Below are 18,202 nucleotides of genomic sequence, written 5' to 3' on the forward strand. Positions count from 1 at the left end.
ACTCACAATTATATATTTATAATTTTATTGTTTTATATTCAACATATTTTTTTTTTGTAAACAATGCAAATTATATTATTACAATTTTTACATTAATTTATTAATTAAAATTAATGTAATAAATTATTACACAAATATGATTTATACCATCTTATAAGCTAAAGCAAATTAACCATTTGTTGAACTAAATTTAGTATTTGATTTAACAAATAAATTTATGAATAAATATTTGTATAAAATTATATTTTAAATAATTATCTCTTTAAATCAACATTCTATCTCAACATGTAGAAGAACAAAAATATTTTCTGAAAGGATAAAATATTAATAATAACAACTATTTCTAAACTCAAGATATTTTGTTACAAAAGGTTGATTGCATTAGTTTTATTAATTTTAGAATGTGACAGGTCAATAATCAAGATATTTTATTACAAAAGGTTTATTGCATTAGTCTTATTTATTTTAGAATGAGACAGATCTATTAATAAAATATAAATAAAATAACATTTTTTATCCAGATCTATTAATAAAGTTTGATTGGGATAACATTTATTTAATCAGATTAGACAGTCTTGTCATAATCCTATAAATACATTAAAGCAAGGCCATGACTCAATTAATTAGCATATATCTGAAAGTAGCATGTACAAACAAATTAATTGCATAAAAAATAAATAAATGTACTAGACTCCTAATATATAATGGTCTTGAAAGTGCATAATAAATATTTTTATCTTTTTTGAAATATATGTGTCAAACTATAATTATATATTTGAATCAAAGATATGTAAGTGTAATACATATAAGGCTTAAATTATTCATTTGGAAAATAAATTCTATAAAAAAAATATTGGCATGTGCAGCCCACTTCAATAAGGACTTTTATCCTTGAATAATATAATTTAATTAGTGTCAGTTATGACACTTATAAATTTTTATTTATTAATTTGATGTTATATTTTATTCTCATTGAGATATAATATTTAGTAGGATATTTTAGAAGAAACTTTTTTATTGATCTTTCTTATTGTGCTATGCAATAAGAAAACAATCTCATAGGATTACATTATAAAAGTATTTAGATCTTCATTTAATAGAATAGTCTTTTTCCTTTTAGTTTGCCATTTTATTATTTGTTTTACTACTATATTTGTTTTAGTAATAACGTCAACAAAAACATGATTTTTTTAAAACAAAAACGTCAATATAATATATATGAATGATAATAGTTTAAACATAACAATAAAAAACAATACAAAAATACGCGTGTTCTTATTGTCACCGTACACAACGACATTAACCATTTGAGAGTAATAAGAAAACATAAGTAAAAATTATTCACAAAACGAACAAACATAACATAAAGTTTAGCGCTAATGAGCTAAGACAGTTTCAAGAACAATGAGTTCACCGACTCGGCTTAGTCACAATATGAAGGAATTGTGTCCTTTAATTTAATGTGCAATGACTAATTTTGGATAAGACAAATTAACAGATATAATTTAATCCGATTATTTTAGGAGTCGTAGTGTTTTGCTAGAAGCCAACTACGATTAATGGGGTTAAACCTATAACTATTATAATCGGGTCTTATGAGGTCACACACTTAGAGTTGACCGACTAGATAAACGAGAAAGATGGTTAATTATTAATACATATTAGATATTATTAATAATAAGAAATATTATTTATGTGTGAAATAAAATAATATATAATTAATGGTTAATTATGGAATTTTATTTAATACAAAAGGATTCACTTATTTGCAAGAAAACGGAAGCGAATAGAGAGAGAATTGTTCCTCTTTTAAAACGACTTTTGCTATATTACCGTGAGAACTCCAAGAGGAAGAAATTGTCTTTTAATCTAGCAATTGGATTGCTTTCCCTTTGTCTTTTTCGTCCTAGCAGTCGAAAGTAAAGAGATCTAGTCGGGCTCGTGTGGACCAAGTAGAGGAGCAACACGTGGGGATCTCGATTATTCATCACTATCAGATCTAATCCGTTTCACGCATCAAAGGTATATTTTTATAAACTATATATCATGATTCTATCAATTATGCATGATCATATGATTAGATGTTTAGATTATATCTATAAATTATTCCGCTGCGAACATCTAATTAACATACACAATCTACCTTCCCTCTTGTTTCAAAGGGAATGTGAGGAGTGAGTAACGAGTGAGGAAAGCTCTATCAAAAGTATAACTGACCACACTAGGTGCAGACGTGATAGCAAGAGAGGCCAGGCGGTAACAATTGAGAGGTTGTCACTGAGCATTCCTAGTCACTCATCGGTTAGCGGGTGCAGGTCAAGCGAGGAAAGAAACAAGAGAAGAGCGGTTCCACTGTTTTTTCAAAAGAAATTTCCCTTATCGTCATAATAATAACATTGTGTAGTGAACGTATCAATCGACCGCGATTACTGAAAGTCTTACAGTTCTTTTCAAGCCAAATAGTCCACCAGGAAATAATCGATTAAGATTCATCGACTCAATCCAACCGAACTCACAATTTTTATCCAAACATTCCAACCAACGACGAACGATTGAATGTTAATCATGTTTCAAAGTAAGCTTCAAATCGCGGTCACTAATTTGTAATGTAAAATTAAAGACGTTGTCTCCATCTCTTCTCAACCCATTCAGTAGTGACTAACATAATGAACATTTTTTTTTCATTATCATTCATTTATTTTGGTCAAGACTAAAAGTATATTTTAAAACAATATACCATTAAAACAAGAATTGGAAAAAACAAATTAAATTTAGAAGAGAATGAGTTACAATGAGATGTAAAGTTAAGGCAATCTAAAAAACAAAATCAAAACTTTTTTCCGAACAAGAGGATTTGGATTCTATTTCATTTATTCAATTTGGATTTTGATTTAGAAAACTCAAAATATTGAATGGACTTTGTCAATATTTTTGTGCTTTTTGGATTTTCTGGATTATGCTGGATTATTTGATAGATAAATATGATATCTATTCAAATTATTATAACTTGTAGGTTTCTTTTAGTTTGAAAAAAAACACAATTTTTAATTAAAAACTGTTAAATAAAATTTTAATTTGTTAACCTTGATATATTTCAAGAAAAAAAATATTTATGATTGAAAGAATTTTAATTAAAAAATTAAAAGTCAGCAGTTTTATTCCCATTAAAATTAGTCTAACCATATATAACTTTGGCATATTAAATATTCAAACTTCCAATCTTTTTGTTACATATTTAATATTTTTTATAATTTTTGTCAAACTATTTATCCTTAATTAAATGAAATAAAATTTTATTAAAAAAAAGAATTACAACAAAATACTCATAAAATTTGTAAAGAAAAAGCCAAATACAGATTTTCTTGCATTTTTTAGATTCAATTAGTTATTAACGGATTATAATATATTAATTTTTTCATTAAAATCAATAATCAAGAAGAGAAGAATGATAATTGTTGTTTACTATGTAATAGGTTAGAGAAATCTACAGATATGATCGGAATTGAATTGAAGGAATGATTGAATCAAGATGCAGATTGTTGAACATGGGTTATACCAATTTTAGTATTTTGATTTAGGGTTCATCTTTCTTTCTTAATCCATTAATGGGTCTTCAATCTAACAATACTCCTCAGAGATCCACGCGGCCATCATCCAGCCATGAAGAAGGATCTAAATCAAAGAAGAAATGGGTTAATTTGATGCCTTTTGCTGTAGCTTTGGTTGTAATAGCAGAGATCGCTTTTCTAGGTCGACTTGATATGGCCGAGAATTTCATTCGGTTCAATTCGTGGACCGAAAACTTCTATCAGTTTACATCCCTTACATCCTCAGTTACAGTGGGTTTGGATTTGGATCTTGAACAAGACCCTTGTGAGGAATGGTTAGAGAAAAGAGATTCTGTTTTGTATTCTAGGGATTTTCAGAATGAATCAATCTTAATCAATGGAGGAAGAGACCAGGTATTGTAATTTGTTGTATAGATAAGATTTGATTAGATTGTTGTAGTTTATGAATGTTGAATCAATTGTTACAGGAATGGGAAAAATGTGCTGTTGGGTGTAAATTTGTGGGTAGTTCTGATAGGATTAAACTAGATGCTGGATTTGGACAACAATCTGGTGCAATGAGAGTTCATAGATCAATGGAATCGGCTCAATATTATGCAGAGAATAGGATTGAAAACGCGAGACGGTAGGTATTAGGTAAGCAGCAATTTCATCGCTAGATTAGATTAGATTATGTTTGAAGTTTTTACTAAAATTGATGCTTGGATTCATCTTAGGAAAGGATTTGATGTCATAATGACAACTAGTTTGTCATCAGATGTGCCTGTTGGTTACTTTTCATGGGCTGAATATGATATCATGGCCCCGGTTCAACCAAAAACAGAGGCTGCTTTGGCTGCAGCTTTCATATCTAATTGTGGTGCGAAAAACTTTCGCCTTCTTGCCCTTGAGGGTCTTGAGAAATCCGGTATGAAGATTGATTCCTATGGGGCATGTCATCGTAACCGTAATGGAAAAGGTATCATCATTTTGTTTTCCAGAAAAGGAATTTTGTTTTGTTGAAATCGGCGCTAATAATCCTTTCTAAAACACTTGGAAAGGAAACTGTTACTTCTTCAATCTTCAAATCATCGTCAATTTTGACAGATCAGTACCATATTTCATTGCATGACTCATTTTGGAACTAAACTTAAAAAACTGTAATTTCTGCAGTGAACAAAGTTGAGACTCTTAAACGATACAAATTTAGCTTCTCATTTGAGAATTCAAACGAGGAGGATTATGTGACAGAGAAATTCTTCCAGTCTCTTGTTGCTGGTATGATTCATCATCCTACTTTTATATTTTATGTTCAAATGATTCAAATAGGATAGGAATATTGGTTGTGATTGAAATGGGGTTTTTTTAGGTTCTATTCCAGTGGTTGTCGGGGCACCAAACATCGAGGAATTCTCCCCTTGTCCCGGTTGTATCCTACACATTCGCGAGCTCAATGATATAGTCTCTGTTGCCAGCACCATGTTTTACCTTTCCAAAAACCCTCATGCTTACAATCAATCAATTAGGTAAATTTTCAAACTTCAATATCTAATCATCTTTTTCGAAAAAACCCATCATTGTCGTGCGAGTTTCCTTCAGGGTATAAACTATAAACCCCGGTCCTAGAAAAACATAATAATAATAATCTCCTTCGAAAAGTTCTCACTTTTCAAAACAAAATATTTAGGGTTTATGTACTATTTTGTTGATTTCAGATGGAAGTTTGAAGGGCCATCTGATTCTTTCAAAGCTTTACTCGACATGGCAGCTGTCCATTCATCATGCCGTCTTTGCATCCATTTAGCAACAATAATCCGAGAGAAAGAAGAAAAAGCCCTGTCTTCCCCTAAACGCCCATGTAAGTGTACGAGAGGCGAAGAAACAGTGTATCACGTTTATGCAAGGGAAAGAGGAAGGTTTGAAATGGAGTCCATCTTCTTGAGGTAGTTATCTCCTTTTATCCACATTCAAATATATATATCACAATAATAATGAGGATATAATTGTCTTGACAGGAGTTCGAATTTGACGATAGAAGCATTGGAAACAGCTATCTTATCGAAATTCAAGTCTATAAGACACAAACCTATATGGAAATTGGAACGACCTGAAAGTATTAGAGGCGGGGATGAGCTGAAAATTTACAGAATATATCCTGTCGGAATGACACAGAGGCAGGCTTTATACACTTTCAGATTCAAAACCGAGGCTGAATTTAAAAGTCACGTTGAGGAAAACCCGTGTGCGAAATTTGAAGTCATTTTCGTCTAGATTATGACAGAGTGTTGGTAGGTAAAGTATAATTCACCATCGACGATTCATGATAATGTAAAAAGGTTAAAGATTATGCATTCTTAGACGGATTAGAGATGAAAAACCGAAGAAGAGAATGTGTTCTAATTCTTCTACGAGTTCCCACATATCATATAATGGATTTATCTACGGTTTATTTTTGAATTTATCCATTGTGGGTAAATTGGATTTTCTTAAGCTATATTTGGACGAGATTTTATACATCTTATATATAGTATTTGTTGAGCTAGTTAATTGGAAATAAGTTTTTTTTTTTTTCATTTACTTACATGTTTATTTGTTTAGTTTGTACTCAATTTAGAAAAAAATAAATAAATATCAGTGTTTTTATTTTTTATTAATAAAATGATTCAAAAGGTGCAAAAGCTTTGAATTATTCACAATTCAAATTTATTCAATAATGAGGTGCAAATTATTAAATACAAAAGACAGTAATTTAACTATTTAAAATTTTAAAAAACTTCTACTTTTTATAAATAAAAAATTAAATAACCAAATATCAAACAAGCTATAAAAGTGACAAATGAGATATTAGTCCAATTTTTTTTTATGTTCGTTTAAGAATGACAGAATTTATATTAAGTCATAAGTATACCAAAATAAAAACAAACCAAATGTATTAAACTTTTGCAAATAAATAGAATGTTCTCAATTTCAACTTCTTCTTTTTTTATAAAATTTAATTCTTCTAATAAAAATTCATGAACTCATCTACTTAATTAATTATATAATATAAATATATATATATTTCATAGATCCAAAGAGCTTTATTAGTATAATAATAATGCCTCGACTCTAGTGGAATCTAATTGTTTTTCTATTCGACTCATTAATAAAGTTACCTTTTAAAATTTTAAAATCAAACAACTCCTAATTGAATACTACTTATTAAGGAAGGTGCATTTGCATGATTAAGAAAATATTTAATTTAATTAGGGGAAAACTTCATCCTGCCCCTTGTTTTGATTATACACCTCCTTTTTTTGATATTCAATTCATCGCAATTATTAATATTAAATATATATTTTTTAATTAAGAAAAATAAGCATTATCAATTAACCACTCCATAATCATGGTCCTTCACAGTTTTCTTTTTTTCTTTTAATTAAGTAAAGCTAGCATGACATTTGATACCTGACAGTTATGACACCCCGATTTCATTCCGTGTCCTCTTGATCTCTTAAGCCGACTCTTATCTTAGTGGGATTCAAAATTTTCATGAAAATTAAATACGTGATTTTTTTTATCTCTAAGATCACTTTTTGATAGAACAAATCATTTTTTCTTTTAACACAATTTAATTAAGTAAAAATAAAATAAAAATGATGGGTGGTGTTTAATTAGTTTGGTAAAGAAAAATCAAAGAGGTCCCATGGAAGATCGGAAGGGTAAGGGACAAGTGGCGGCGCCGCGGTTAGTCGTTGTCGGTCCGACGTTAGTTCGTCTCTTGGCTTCTTCATTGGACATTTTATTATATATATGTTCTCTCTCACTTTTAGGTTCTGTTTGTTTCTATTCTTTAATTAAACCTAATTGCCAAAATATCTTCTTAAAGCATTGTTTGGTTTTCTCATATTATGACACATGCATACTTGGATGAGATGTGTTGACTGAACCATCTAGAAATTTAAATCCAACCATTAGAGTTTAGAATTTAAGGTTTAGGACTAAACATAGAAGAATGAAAAAAAAAAATATATTTTTTTCACATAATTTTTTAACTCAAAAGATTCACTCAAAATGTTGTAATCATGAAGTCTTTCATATATTAGTCTCTTTATTATCAAAATTTTAATAAAAAAATATTTTTATTAATAAAAATTAGAGAAATGATTGGAAAAAGAAATTTGAGGGAGAAAATGGAGTAGGGAATGATGTGGGGCATTTGATTAGCCAAAAAAATAACAAAATTTATCTATCTTCTCTCTTCACCTTTTATCATTTTTCCATCTTGTAGTGACACATCATTCCCTTCCTCAAATTCCCTCCCCTATCACTCCTCTAAAAATTATATATAATTTTTACTTAAAAAATAAAAAAAAAATTTCATCAACTTTTAGATTTTGTTCATAAACTTTTACATAACAAAATTTTGATGATAGGTTTTATACAAAATATAAACAAAATTAATTTTATTTAAATAATTTTCAAAATAATTATAATTAGTATCTATTATTATTTTTATTATTATATTTTTTATTTTCATCATTTTTAATAAATGAACCTTTAAAAAAATATTTAAAAAATAAATATCTATTTTTTTAAAAACAATAATTATGACAAATTATAAAAATAAAATAGTCAAAATATTAATTTATATATTTCTGGACCATAATACCCCTGCCAAAACTTAAAACATGGGGCGTACACGTGCTAAGTAGCCCCATTGCGGTACCATGTCTACTCTAGAGTAAATTCTATAATAATAATATTATTATAATAAAAAGTTTGACTTGGCTGCTTATTTATTTATTTTCCCGGTTTAATTAATAATAACTCAGAGTTTATTTATAAACTTATAAATTATTATGTTTCAATACTTTTTTTATTTTAAATGATAATCTATATTAAGAATGATAAGATTTTTTAAAAAATAATAAAAAAATATGAGATGAAAAATTAGAAAAAACAACACATTACTTGATAAGTTATAAAACTTCATAAATTTAATTACCCTCCCAATTCTTTGTACTCATTCCCGGAATTAATCTAAAAAATCATATTATGATTGATATAAATAAAATAATTATAACTATAAAAAATTGATGATTTCTATTAGAGAATTAACAAGAAGATAATTGAGATAATAACTCAAATATGTATGAATGTCATATCAATTGTATCAATCCAAATTTTTCAGGATTGATCTATACGAAATCAAAGTAATTCTTAAAAAAAAAATCAAATACTAATCATCCTCAACACCATAAAAATATGAGTTACAAATTTAACATTTTAATGACACATACGATAACGACTTTCCATAATATAACATTTTTTTTCGCATATCATTATTAGAAGTCCACAGTGAATAACATCTATCTAAAAATTTCGAAATCATTTTAACAGATAAATTATAACAATACCCACATACAAATTATCCATGTCTGGCTAACGCATCGCTAATACCCTTATTTGGCGAAATCAAACAAGGTTTTAGAAGTATACATGTGGCGCAAGACTCCCACGTTCCATTTTTTTATAACCGCTTCAAGGGTATTATAGTCCAAAAAAATCAACGATCACCCTTTCCTTTCAAAAAATGACCCTTAGCCATGGCCAAAAGACAGAGCAAGCTAATTCACTCTGACCATAAACTGTATCCACAGCCATTACAAAACGCCATCTCTCTTTCCATCATTCCAACACCGCCACCGCCGCCGCATCAATCGCCGCCGCCGTTTCCGTTTCAAAAAATGTCATCCATTTCACTTCGACTTTTAGCTACTTCTGGCCTGAGTTCTCACCGAGTTAACTCAACCAGACTATGTGCAACGCCGACCCAGATAGTGGCTCCTCCTTCTGGTGAACCGGGTGTCGACGAGTCAAGGCTTGAACCAAGAGTGGAGGAAAAAGAAGGGTACTTTGTTTTGAAGGAGAAGTTCAGACAGGGGATTAATCCACAGGAGAAAGTTAAGATTGAGAAAGAACCCATGAAGTTGTTTACTGAGAATGGGATTGAAGAACTTGCTAATATGTCAATGGAAGATATTGAGAAATTGAAAGTCAATAAGGATGATATTGATGTTCGTCTCAAATGGCTAGGACTTTTCCACAGGAGAAAACATCAATGTAAGTTAACCAAAACCCTGTTTTTCTTTATGGGTTTTAAATTTCAGATTTCAGATCTTGATTTGTTCATATGATTAGATGGAAGATTTATGATGAGATTGAAGCTACCAAATGGGGTTACAACTAGTGAACAAACCCGTTATTTGGCTAGTGTGATTAGGAAATATGGTAAGGAAGGTTGTGCAGATGTTACAACTCGTCAAAATTGGCAAATTCGTGGTGTTGTTCTTCCTGATGTACCGGAGATCTTAAAAGGTTTGGTTTCTGTTGGATTGACGAGTCTTCAAAGTGGAATGGATAATGTTCGTAACCCAGTTGGGAATCCGATTGCTGGCATTGATCCTGATGAGATTATTGACACTAGAGCTTATACTAATCTGTTGTCGCAGTTCATAACAGGGAATTTTCAGGGCAATCTTGCTTTTACCAATCTGTAAGTTGTAAATTGTAATGGATTTGTAGATTGGTTTTGATTGAGTTGCAAAGATATCGAATTGATTAAATGTTGGTTTTGGTTTTGGTTTGGGCAGGCCTAGGAAATGGAATGTATGTGTGGTGGGATCTCATGATTTGTATGAACACCCACATATTAATGATCTTGCTTATATGCCGGCTACAAAGAATGGGAAATTTGGATTCAATTTGCTCGTTGGTGGATTCTTTAGTCCGAAGCGATGTGCGGAGGCTGTGGCGCTTGATGCTTGGGTTCCGGCCGACGATGTGATCGGAGTTTGTGGTGCTGTTCTTGAAGCTTATAGAGATCTTGGAACTAGAGGGAATAGACAGAAGACTAGAATGATGTGGCTCATTGATGAACTTGTAAGTTTCTATTTATTTGTTTAAAAGTTTGAATTTTGCTTGTTTTAGATTCTACTTTTAAGGAATAACACATTTTTTAAAAATAAATTTTCATAGTTTCTAAGTTTAGATTCAAATAGTTTTGCATTTATTTCCTTATAAAATTTTGAACATTTATAAATAAAGTTGAAAAAGAAAGTTTTGATCTTTGGGTTTTTTTTAAAAAACTTTAGATTGATTGATAAAAATAAGTATTTTTTGGAATTATTTAGTTTTAGTTATTAAAATATATATTTTTATGTGATTTTTATAAAAGTAAATTACTATTGTGATTTGGGTTTTTTTGGGTAAAAAAACTTTAGATGTACTAATATATAATAAATAAATTGAGGGTGTTTTATTATTTTGAATTCATGAATTGAGTAATACTTTGATAAATGATCAATTGATGTTTGATCAAATAATTTGATAATTGAAATTATAGGGATGTGATTTTTTTTTGAAAACATTCAAGAAAAACTCTAATTGGTAGTCATATGATATAATATTTTTTGTTTTTATGAAAACATTTAAGAACAATTAACTTCATTGATATAGGAATTTGATAGATGAATGAAAAATATTGGTTTTCAAAATAAAATTTTATTTTTTTTACTCATGATCATACATTATTTAACATTGTTCCAAACTTAGAATTTTTTTTAATCATTGATCTTCATACTTTTATATTATTAAATTTGAGAGAGCCTTCACCAATTTTCACTCCTTGCAATGAACATGACTCATCTTCAACTAACTTAAATTTGACTTGACTGACTTTTGTTGTTTGCTTGGAAAAAATGTAGGGTATTGAAGGATTCAGGGAAGAGGTAGTGAAGAGAATGCCTAGTGGAGAACTCGAAAGGGCGTCTTCGGAAGACTTAGTCCAAAAGCAATGGGAAAGAAGAGAGTATCTCGGTGTCCACCCACAAAAACAAGACGGGCTCAGCTTCGTCGGCCTACACATACCTGTAGGTCGTGTCCAAGCCGACGATATGGACGAGCTAGCCCGTCTAGCCGACGAGTACGGCTCGGGCGAGCTCCGACTTACGGTGGAGCAAAACGTAATAATCCCAAATGTAGAAAACTCGAAACTCGAATCCCTTCTCAACGAGCCTCTTTTAAAGGAAAAATTCTTGCCCGATCCTCCCCTTTTAATGAAAGGACTAGTTGCATGCACTGGAAGCCAGTTCTGCGGGCAAGCGCTTATCGAGACGAAGGCTCGAGCCTTGAAGCTGACCGAGGAAGTGGGTAGGTTGGTTTCGGTTAATAAACCTGTTAGGATGCATTGGACGGGCTGCCCGAATACTTGCGCGCAGGTACAAGTGGCGGATATAGGGTTTATGGGATGCTTGACTAGGAAAGATGGGAAGACATTGGAAGGGGCTGATGTTTATTTGGGTGGAAGAATTGGAAGTGATTCACATTTAGGGGATATTTATAAGAAAAGTGTCCCTTGTGAGGACTTGGTGCCCTTAGTTGTTGAACTTTTGGTTAACCACTTTGGGGCTGTTCCAAGGGAAAGAGAAGAAGATGATGAATAAGTAGTTAGTCTTAAGGTCTTTATAATAAAACTATTTGGGTTATTTGTATTTTTTGTTGTTGTTGTGATGCAAGTTTTTATAAAAATAATAATATTTACACTTGTATAAATTGGTGTATTAAGTGTTTGATTGATTTGATTTTATGGTTTTTATACCATTCCTTGATTCCCTAGACGTTTGTATATCAAACAGGCCTAAATATAAGTGGGAGACACAATCAATAAACAATCATGTTTGAATATCTTGACTAGAGGATATTCTTATCATTACCTTAAACTCATAAAAATGTTTTATGGAGGGCTTACCCTATGTCAAAATCAAACCATATCATTGCTTGAGACCACTTTCAACCATGTATCTTTGTGTGTATGAGTTAATTTTTTTTTTTTTTTTTTGGACGAAGTTAGGGCTACAAATGAGTTAAGCTAGTTCGAGCTCGACTCGATTAAATATTTATTAGTTCGGCTGGAACAAGTTTATAAATTTAAGCTCAAATTCGACTCGACTATTTATCTAGAGGCTCGACTTGAAAATTTGAAGTAAAATTAAATTTTTAAATATTTATAAAAATATATTTATATTTAAAATTTTAGATTTTAATATTAAAATAAAAAATAAATATTATTTATTATTAAGCTCGAAAAAACTCGACAATTCATCGAACAAATATTGCATAAGCTCGACTGGAATATTAAACGAGCCGGCTCGAGCTCGTCTTGAACTTGGTTAAAGTCAAACTCAAGTCGTGTTTTAATCGAGCGGCTCGCGAGTAGCTTGACTCATTTCTAACCTTAAGATTCTATTCGGATTATTTTTGAAAATTTTCAATTAAACCGGTTAAGAATGTGTGACCACATATTTGTTGCGATTTTTACGGGTTAGTTTAATTCGGCTTATAAATGCGAATAAAACAAGATGACATAATAAGCTATTAAATAATTTTGACGAATAAATAACTGCATACAAATATAATTACACACCTAACTCACTAATGTATATTCTCAATTGGTAAAAGTTAGTCTAGATTGTCATGAGAGTGAGTGTACTCATTTTTACATTTAAAAAATAAAATATTTTGATTAAGATCAATATTATGATATTATGATGAATATAAATTTTCCCTAGTCAACACCGAAAACAACTTAAATTTAACTTATATTTTTTAAAGAATTTTTTATTATTAAAAGATATTGATTTTAGTGATTTTAAGAATGTATATTTTTGTAAAATTTTAATTATGAGTTAAATTTTGTATTCCTTATTATATGATTGATTGTACAACAACTGTCATTTGGGCAGTTTTAAATGACTTAAATTTTTATTTAAAAATAAACATGATTTAATAAATTGAACTCCAACATTGACGACAAATCCCTCCGATCTAGAGTTTACTATAATATTCATATAAAATTATTACTTCATTATTTAAAAAAACTGTTTTCAAAATGACCCTTTGTTAATAGAATTTACACAAAATGAAGTTGATTATTACATTTCCAAATTGTTTATATTTTATTTTTTAATGATAAGTTTTAACTTAAAAAGTTGTTATGTAGATGCTCTCAATTTCAATTGTTTTTTCTTTGTTAATAAATATATTGCATATTTGCATTAAATAAACCCTTTAAAAATAATAATTAAGAAGATAAGGTTTATTTTCCCAGAAAAAAGAATAAAATAAGTTTTGATGAGGACATATCACATTATATATATTTATATTAAGAATTATTTTCTTTATTAAAATTGAAGTAATTCATTATTGAATATATTTTAAAAAACAAACTTATAGTACAAAATTCCCTTGATGGTTATTTTCATAGATTTTTTTTATCAATTTTTTTTTTAAATTATTTATTCACTTAATTTAAATTTCACAATTTGAGGCTTCTTTATTGTTATTGTTAAAGTTATACTAAACTATATTTTGTTAACGATTTTAAATATAACTTATTATCTACATAATAAAAGAAATACTAATTTAACAAGTCGAATTTTAACGAATCCAGTGTTTTGACTACGGAATTTCAAATAATATTGGGTAATTAAATTAGTAACATAGATTATCTATTTATTTATAAATACCACATAAATAATATTAATTCTCTCTAATTCAATATTTAAAACTCTAAATTAATTAAAATTTGGTAATTAAATTAGAGATATTAATATTTTATTTATTTATAAATATCACATAAATAATAAGTTAAACATGTTTGAAATTGTTAAAAAAAAAACATTCGTTTTTATATAACGTTAGGCTATGTGAAATTAAAAAAGGAGTTTCAAAATTTCAATTACTTCAATAAATAATTTCAATTTAACCATTCAACCTTTTAAAAATTAAAATATTTTTATTTTTATAAAATTTAACTTGTAAATACAATTAAATATAAAAAATAAAATAAAATAAAGAGATTAAACAAATCAAACACACTAAAATTAAATACTATAAAATGTATCTCAATATTTAAATAATAAGCTTAAACAATAAATTAATAATAAACCAAATCAAACTAGTCTAATATATAGAAAAGACTATTAAAATAAAAGAATAAAGTTTAAACTAAGAATATTCTGACCATATATATTTTTTTATATATATAAAAAAAAACAGAGATCAACCAAACAAACAAGCCCTTGTCTGCCGGCGAATAGGCGCCCACACTCTGGTTATCGCGGGACCCACGTGTTACGTCCCGTTTGGTTATCGTGATGCAGAAAGAACAGAGAAAAGTGTGAAAAGCTCCCACATTTCACAGTCATGCAAAGAAAAAGACAGCCCTGAAGAAGAAAGAAGAAGAAAGAAGAAGAAAGAAAGAAGAAGATCAAAGTTAGTAGATCCCACCCGCCGCGGAAACACAAGAGATCTCACCAACCATTCAACCCATCTATCTAGATTCTCGAATTCCTTCGCCCCAATTCACTCCTGTTTCGAGATTTTAGGGCGACCCTTACTTACTATGCGTGCATTCAACATCAGCCTTACTGATTCCGGCATTCTCAACGGAAACCCAACTTGAATTGGATGCTCCAAGCTTCCATGGAATCGATCTGGGTCGATAACGCTGGACCCTCAATCTTTCATTTACTGTGGGCGATATGTTTTGCCATTGCCTTTGTCATCGCAAGGTTCTTGCTTGATAGATATGTCTTTCGGGTAAAACCTCCTCCCCTCAAATCAACTTGATTGGATTAATGAATCTTCACGACTTATTCATTCACCTTTTTTCAGGGTCTGGCAATTTGGCTACTGAGTAAGGGTTCAGAGCAATTCAAGCTTAACGAGGCTACACAAGCTAAGATAGTTAAATGTTCAGAGTCAATGTGGAAGCTGACTTACTATGCTACTATTGAAACCTGTATTCTGAGCATTTCATATAATCAACCATGGATTTCAGGTGGAAAGGAATACTTCAGAGGCTGGCCCAATCAAGAATTGAAGTGAGTCATTTACTATGATGATATCAAATTTTTAATTTTTCAATGACATTTTGTATATTTGTATGAAGATCATAAGATATAGAATGAATTGTTACTTTGTTGGTGATTTGATGCTCAATATATTAGTGGGATATGTTGAATGTTGTTATCTTAATCAAGCTGTTTGGCTTCTTCATCAGGACTCCTCTCAAGCTTTTCTATTTGTGCCAATGTGGATTCTATATGTATAGCATTGCTGCTCTCCTTACATGGGAAACTAGGAGAAAGGATTTTGCAGTTATGATGTCTCATCATGTGGTTACTGTTATTTTGATCGGTTATTCATACATCTTAAGGTAATATCTCTCGTTTCTTAGATTCTACTCTGAATGCAGGTGTTTGGTATTTGACTAAGTATGCTAGGTATTTCTGTTACTCCACTGCACTATAACCGTGAGTTTCTTGTATTGAGAATGATACACTAAATGTTAATGGTTAGTTACTCAACCACTTCACACACAAACTAGTTTGACAATTTCTACAATTCCTCTTTCAACTAATTCGATTCAAAATCTGCTTTTAATTAGCCTCAACAAGTTTTATTTAGAACTATTGATGCTTTTTGATAATCTGATTTACAAAAGTTCGTGTAACGTATATACTTTACTTTCTTGAAATTGAATAAATTCTTGTATACTGAGCAATATAATGTTGGTTTCTGCTTCTGTTATGTACTTTTTTGTCTTTCTGATGTTGTTGATTCTAGGTTGTGTTATCTTTCAAGTATGTAATTTTTATTTGCTTACAGATAATTATCATAGGCCTAACTTAGGTTTCATTTGGTCTACTATCTATTTTCTTCAATGGTTTGGATTTGGATGGACAACCACTAAGTAAAGGGAAAGTAGTGGGCAATAATAACTCCATTTACTTTGAACTTTTCAAAGGGTCACTCATTGTTGGTGGTCTTCCTTTCAAAATCTTCTGAATGTTATTCTCGTTAAAGCTGGATTTGTAGATTATACTCTGAAATGTCATTGCATACGTGTTCATCAACAAGTTTAAATTAAATTTATGGCCAATTTATAAACACTTTCTGGAGGTAGAGCTGGAGGTGAGTTTGGACTTTTTTTCGTACCTCATCTGAATGTTGATTTCGAGGACATAATGTTTTGGAACATAACTTAACTAGACCTATATTCATAAATTTGTAGACATTTTCTTGTCCAGATCCAGATCTAAGTGTCTTCTTTTTTAAGAAGGATGAAAAAACATCGTTCACGATGTTATTTTCTAGTAGGTCATAAATGAAATATTCGAAATAGTAGTGATCATCTTGATGCCAGAGCAATGAGAACTAACAATCTGATAATGGTTGACTGAGCTGATTTATGTTCTATCCCATACATGTCAGGGGAAATGGTGATCAAAATCCATTTTAAATAAATGGATTGTTGGAAATTGATTTGTCTAAGAAAAACGAAATCTGAACTTGTTATTACTTTTCAGGTTCTTACGAATTGGCTCTGTCATCCTTGCCCTTCATGATGCAAGTGATGTATTCCTGGAAGCTGCTAAAGTGTTCAAATACTCAGAGAATGAACTTGGAGCAAGTGCCTGTTTTGGCCTTTTCGCATTATCATGGCTTGTACTCCGGCTCATATTCTTTCCATTCTGTGTAATAAAATCATCGAGGTTTGTCTCCCTTCTGCACATGTTTTCTATTTCTTCCTTTGCTCAAATAACCAACCTCGACTCCTTGTTTGTTACACACAGCTACGATCTTATCGAGGTATTGGATCCATCGAGTGTAGGCGATGCAGCAGTATACTACGTTTTCAATACAATGTTGCTGACACTGCTTGCCTTCCATATTTACTGGTGGATTCTCATTTACTCGATGATCATGAAACAATTGAAAAATAGAGGACAGGTCGGAGAGGATATACGATCTGGTAAGCAACAACTGTGTATATTTTCGAAAAGATTATCAATAGCTATACTAATAATGTATATCTCTCTCGTTACAGATTCAGAAGATGATGATTGATGATTAATTATAGTGCAATTGTATAAGCGAGCGTTGGATTAGATTCCTTTGTCGATGATCTATTCCTTCGGTTAATGCTGCTCTTCTTCCCCTATTCTTCAGAGTTGTTTTCTTATTTTTACCATTTTAATGATGTAAAAGTAATAGGGTTACATTAATATTGGTTGGTTGGTTAGAGTGAAAAGGAAACAGTTTAAAAGAAATTGATGTTGGTTATTTAGTGTTTGTGTTTTGTTAAATTGCGATTGAATTGACATACACGAATATAATTTGGTTTCTTAGTCAAGACTATTTCACGGGAACTTGGTTTATTTGAAAATGAAAATTAAGTGATAATTAACTCAAAATTTCAATGTGAACATATTAGCTGATTAAGGTTGAATGCTTTAACTTTTTCTAAAGTTTGTGGAATTTGTTTGTTCTAACACCTAACCAACTTCAAACAGATGTAACCTAGGATAAAAGTGCATTTGTTGGCAATAATACATGAAGCAGGAACCTTAAAGTTTTTTAAGATTGGTAAAGGTCATCCATCTCATTATAGAACTTCCTAGTATATGGTAAAGTAAGTTTTGAACAAATCTTTGGTTTTGTTTCCTATATATGTGATCTTTTTATTTTGTATCATGAGTAATGTGGCTTCAAAGATTGAGAAACTCGAGCTAATTTTCTACGGGTTCTTCAGAATTAAGGTCGAT

General features: G+C 30.2%; 3 protein-coding genes across 3 annotated transcripts; all 3 read left to right on the forward strand.

Annotated features, from left to right (window-relative positions):
• Positions 1 to 3,494: 3,494 nt before the first annotated feature.
• On the forward strand, positions 3,495 to 6,001 carry LOC124941220 (putative fucosyltransferase-like protein). Its single transcript, XM_047481506.1, has 7 exons — positions 3,495 to 3,962; positions 4,037 to 4,194; positions 4,286 to 4,527; positions 4,722 to 4,826; positions 4,918 to 5,074; positions 5,264 to 5,491; positions 5,564 to 6,001. Exons 1-7 carry the CDS (start codon positions 3,606 to 3,608, stop codon positions 5,817 to 5,819), a joined length of 1,503 nt encoding a protein of 500 aa, XP_047337462.1. The 5' UTR covers positions 3,495 to 3,605; the 3' UTR covers positions 5,820 to 6,001.
• A 3,120-nt stretch (positions 6,002 to 9,121) lies between these two features.
• LOC124941219 (ferredoxin--nitrite reductase, chloroplastic) lies at positions 9,122 to 12,206 on the forward strand. Its single transcript, XM_047481505.1, has 4 exons — positions 9,122 to 9,653; positions 9,732 to 10,086; positions 10,184 to 10,472; positions 11,297 to 12,206. Exons 1-4 carry the CDS (start codon positions 9,137 to 9,139, stop codon positions 12,032 to 12,034), a joined length of 1,899 nt encoding a protein of 632 aa, XP_047337461.1. The 5' UTR covers positions 9,122 to 9,136; the 3' UTR covers positions 12,035 to 12,206.
• A 2,572-nt stretch (positions 12,207 to 14,778) lies between these two features.
• Positions 14,779 to 17,729, forward strand: LOC124942195 (ceramide synthase LOH2-like). Its single transcript, XM_047482652.1, has 6 exons — positions 14,779 to 15,191; positions 15,267 to 15,475; positions 15,655 to 15,810; positions 16,964 to 17,149; positions 17,231 to 17,409; positions 17,485 to 17,729. The coding sequence occupies exons 1-6, from the start codon at positions 15,060 to 15,062 to the stop codon at positions 17,502 to 17,504; spliced, it is 882 nt and encodes a 293-aa protein (XP_047338608.1). The 5' UTR covers positions 14,779 to 15,059; the 3' UTR covers positions 17,505 to 17,729.
• Positions 17,730 to 18,202: the final 473 nt, after the last annotated feature.

Source organism: Impatiens glandulifera, chromosome 6 (genome assembly GCF_907164915.1).
Source record: "Impatiens glandulifera chromosome 6, dImpGla2.1, whole genome shotgun sequence".
In the NCBI taxonomy this organism is placed as follows: Eukaryota; Viridiplantae; Streptophyta; class Magnoliopsida; order Ericales; family Balsaminaceae; genus Impatiens; species Impatiens glandulifera.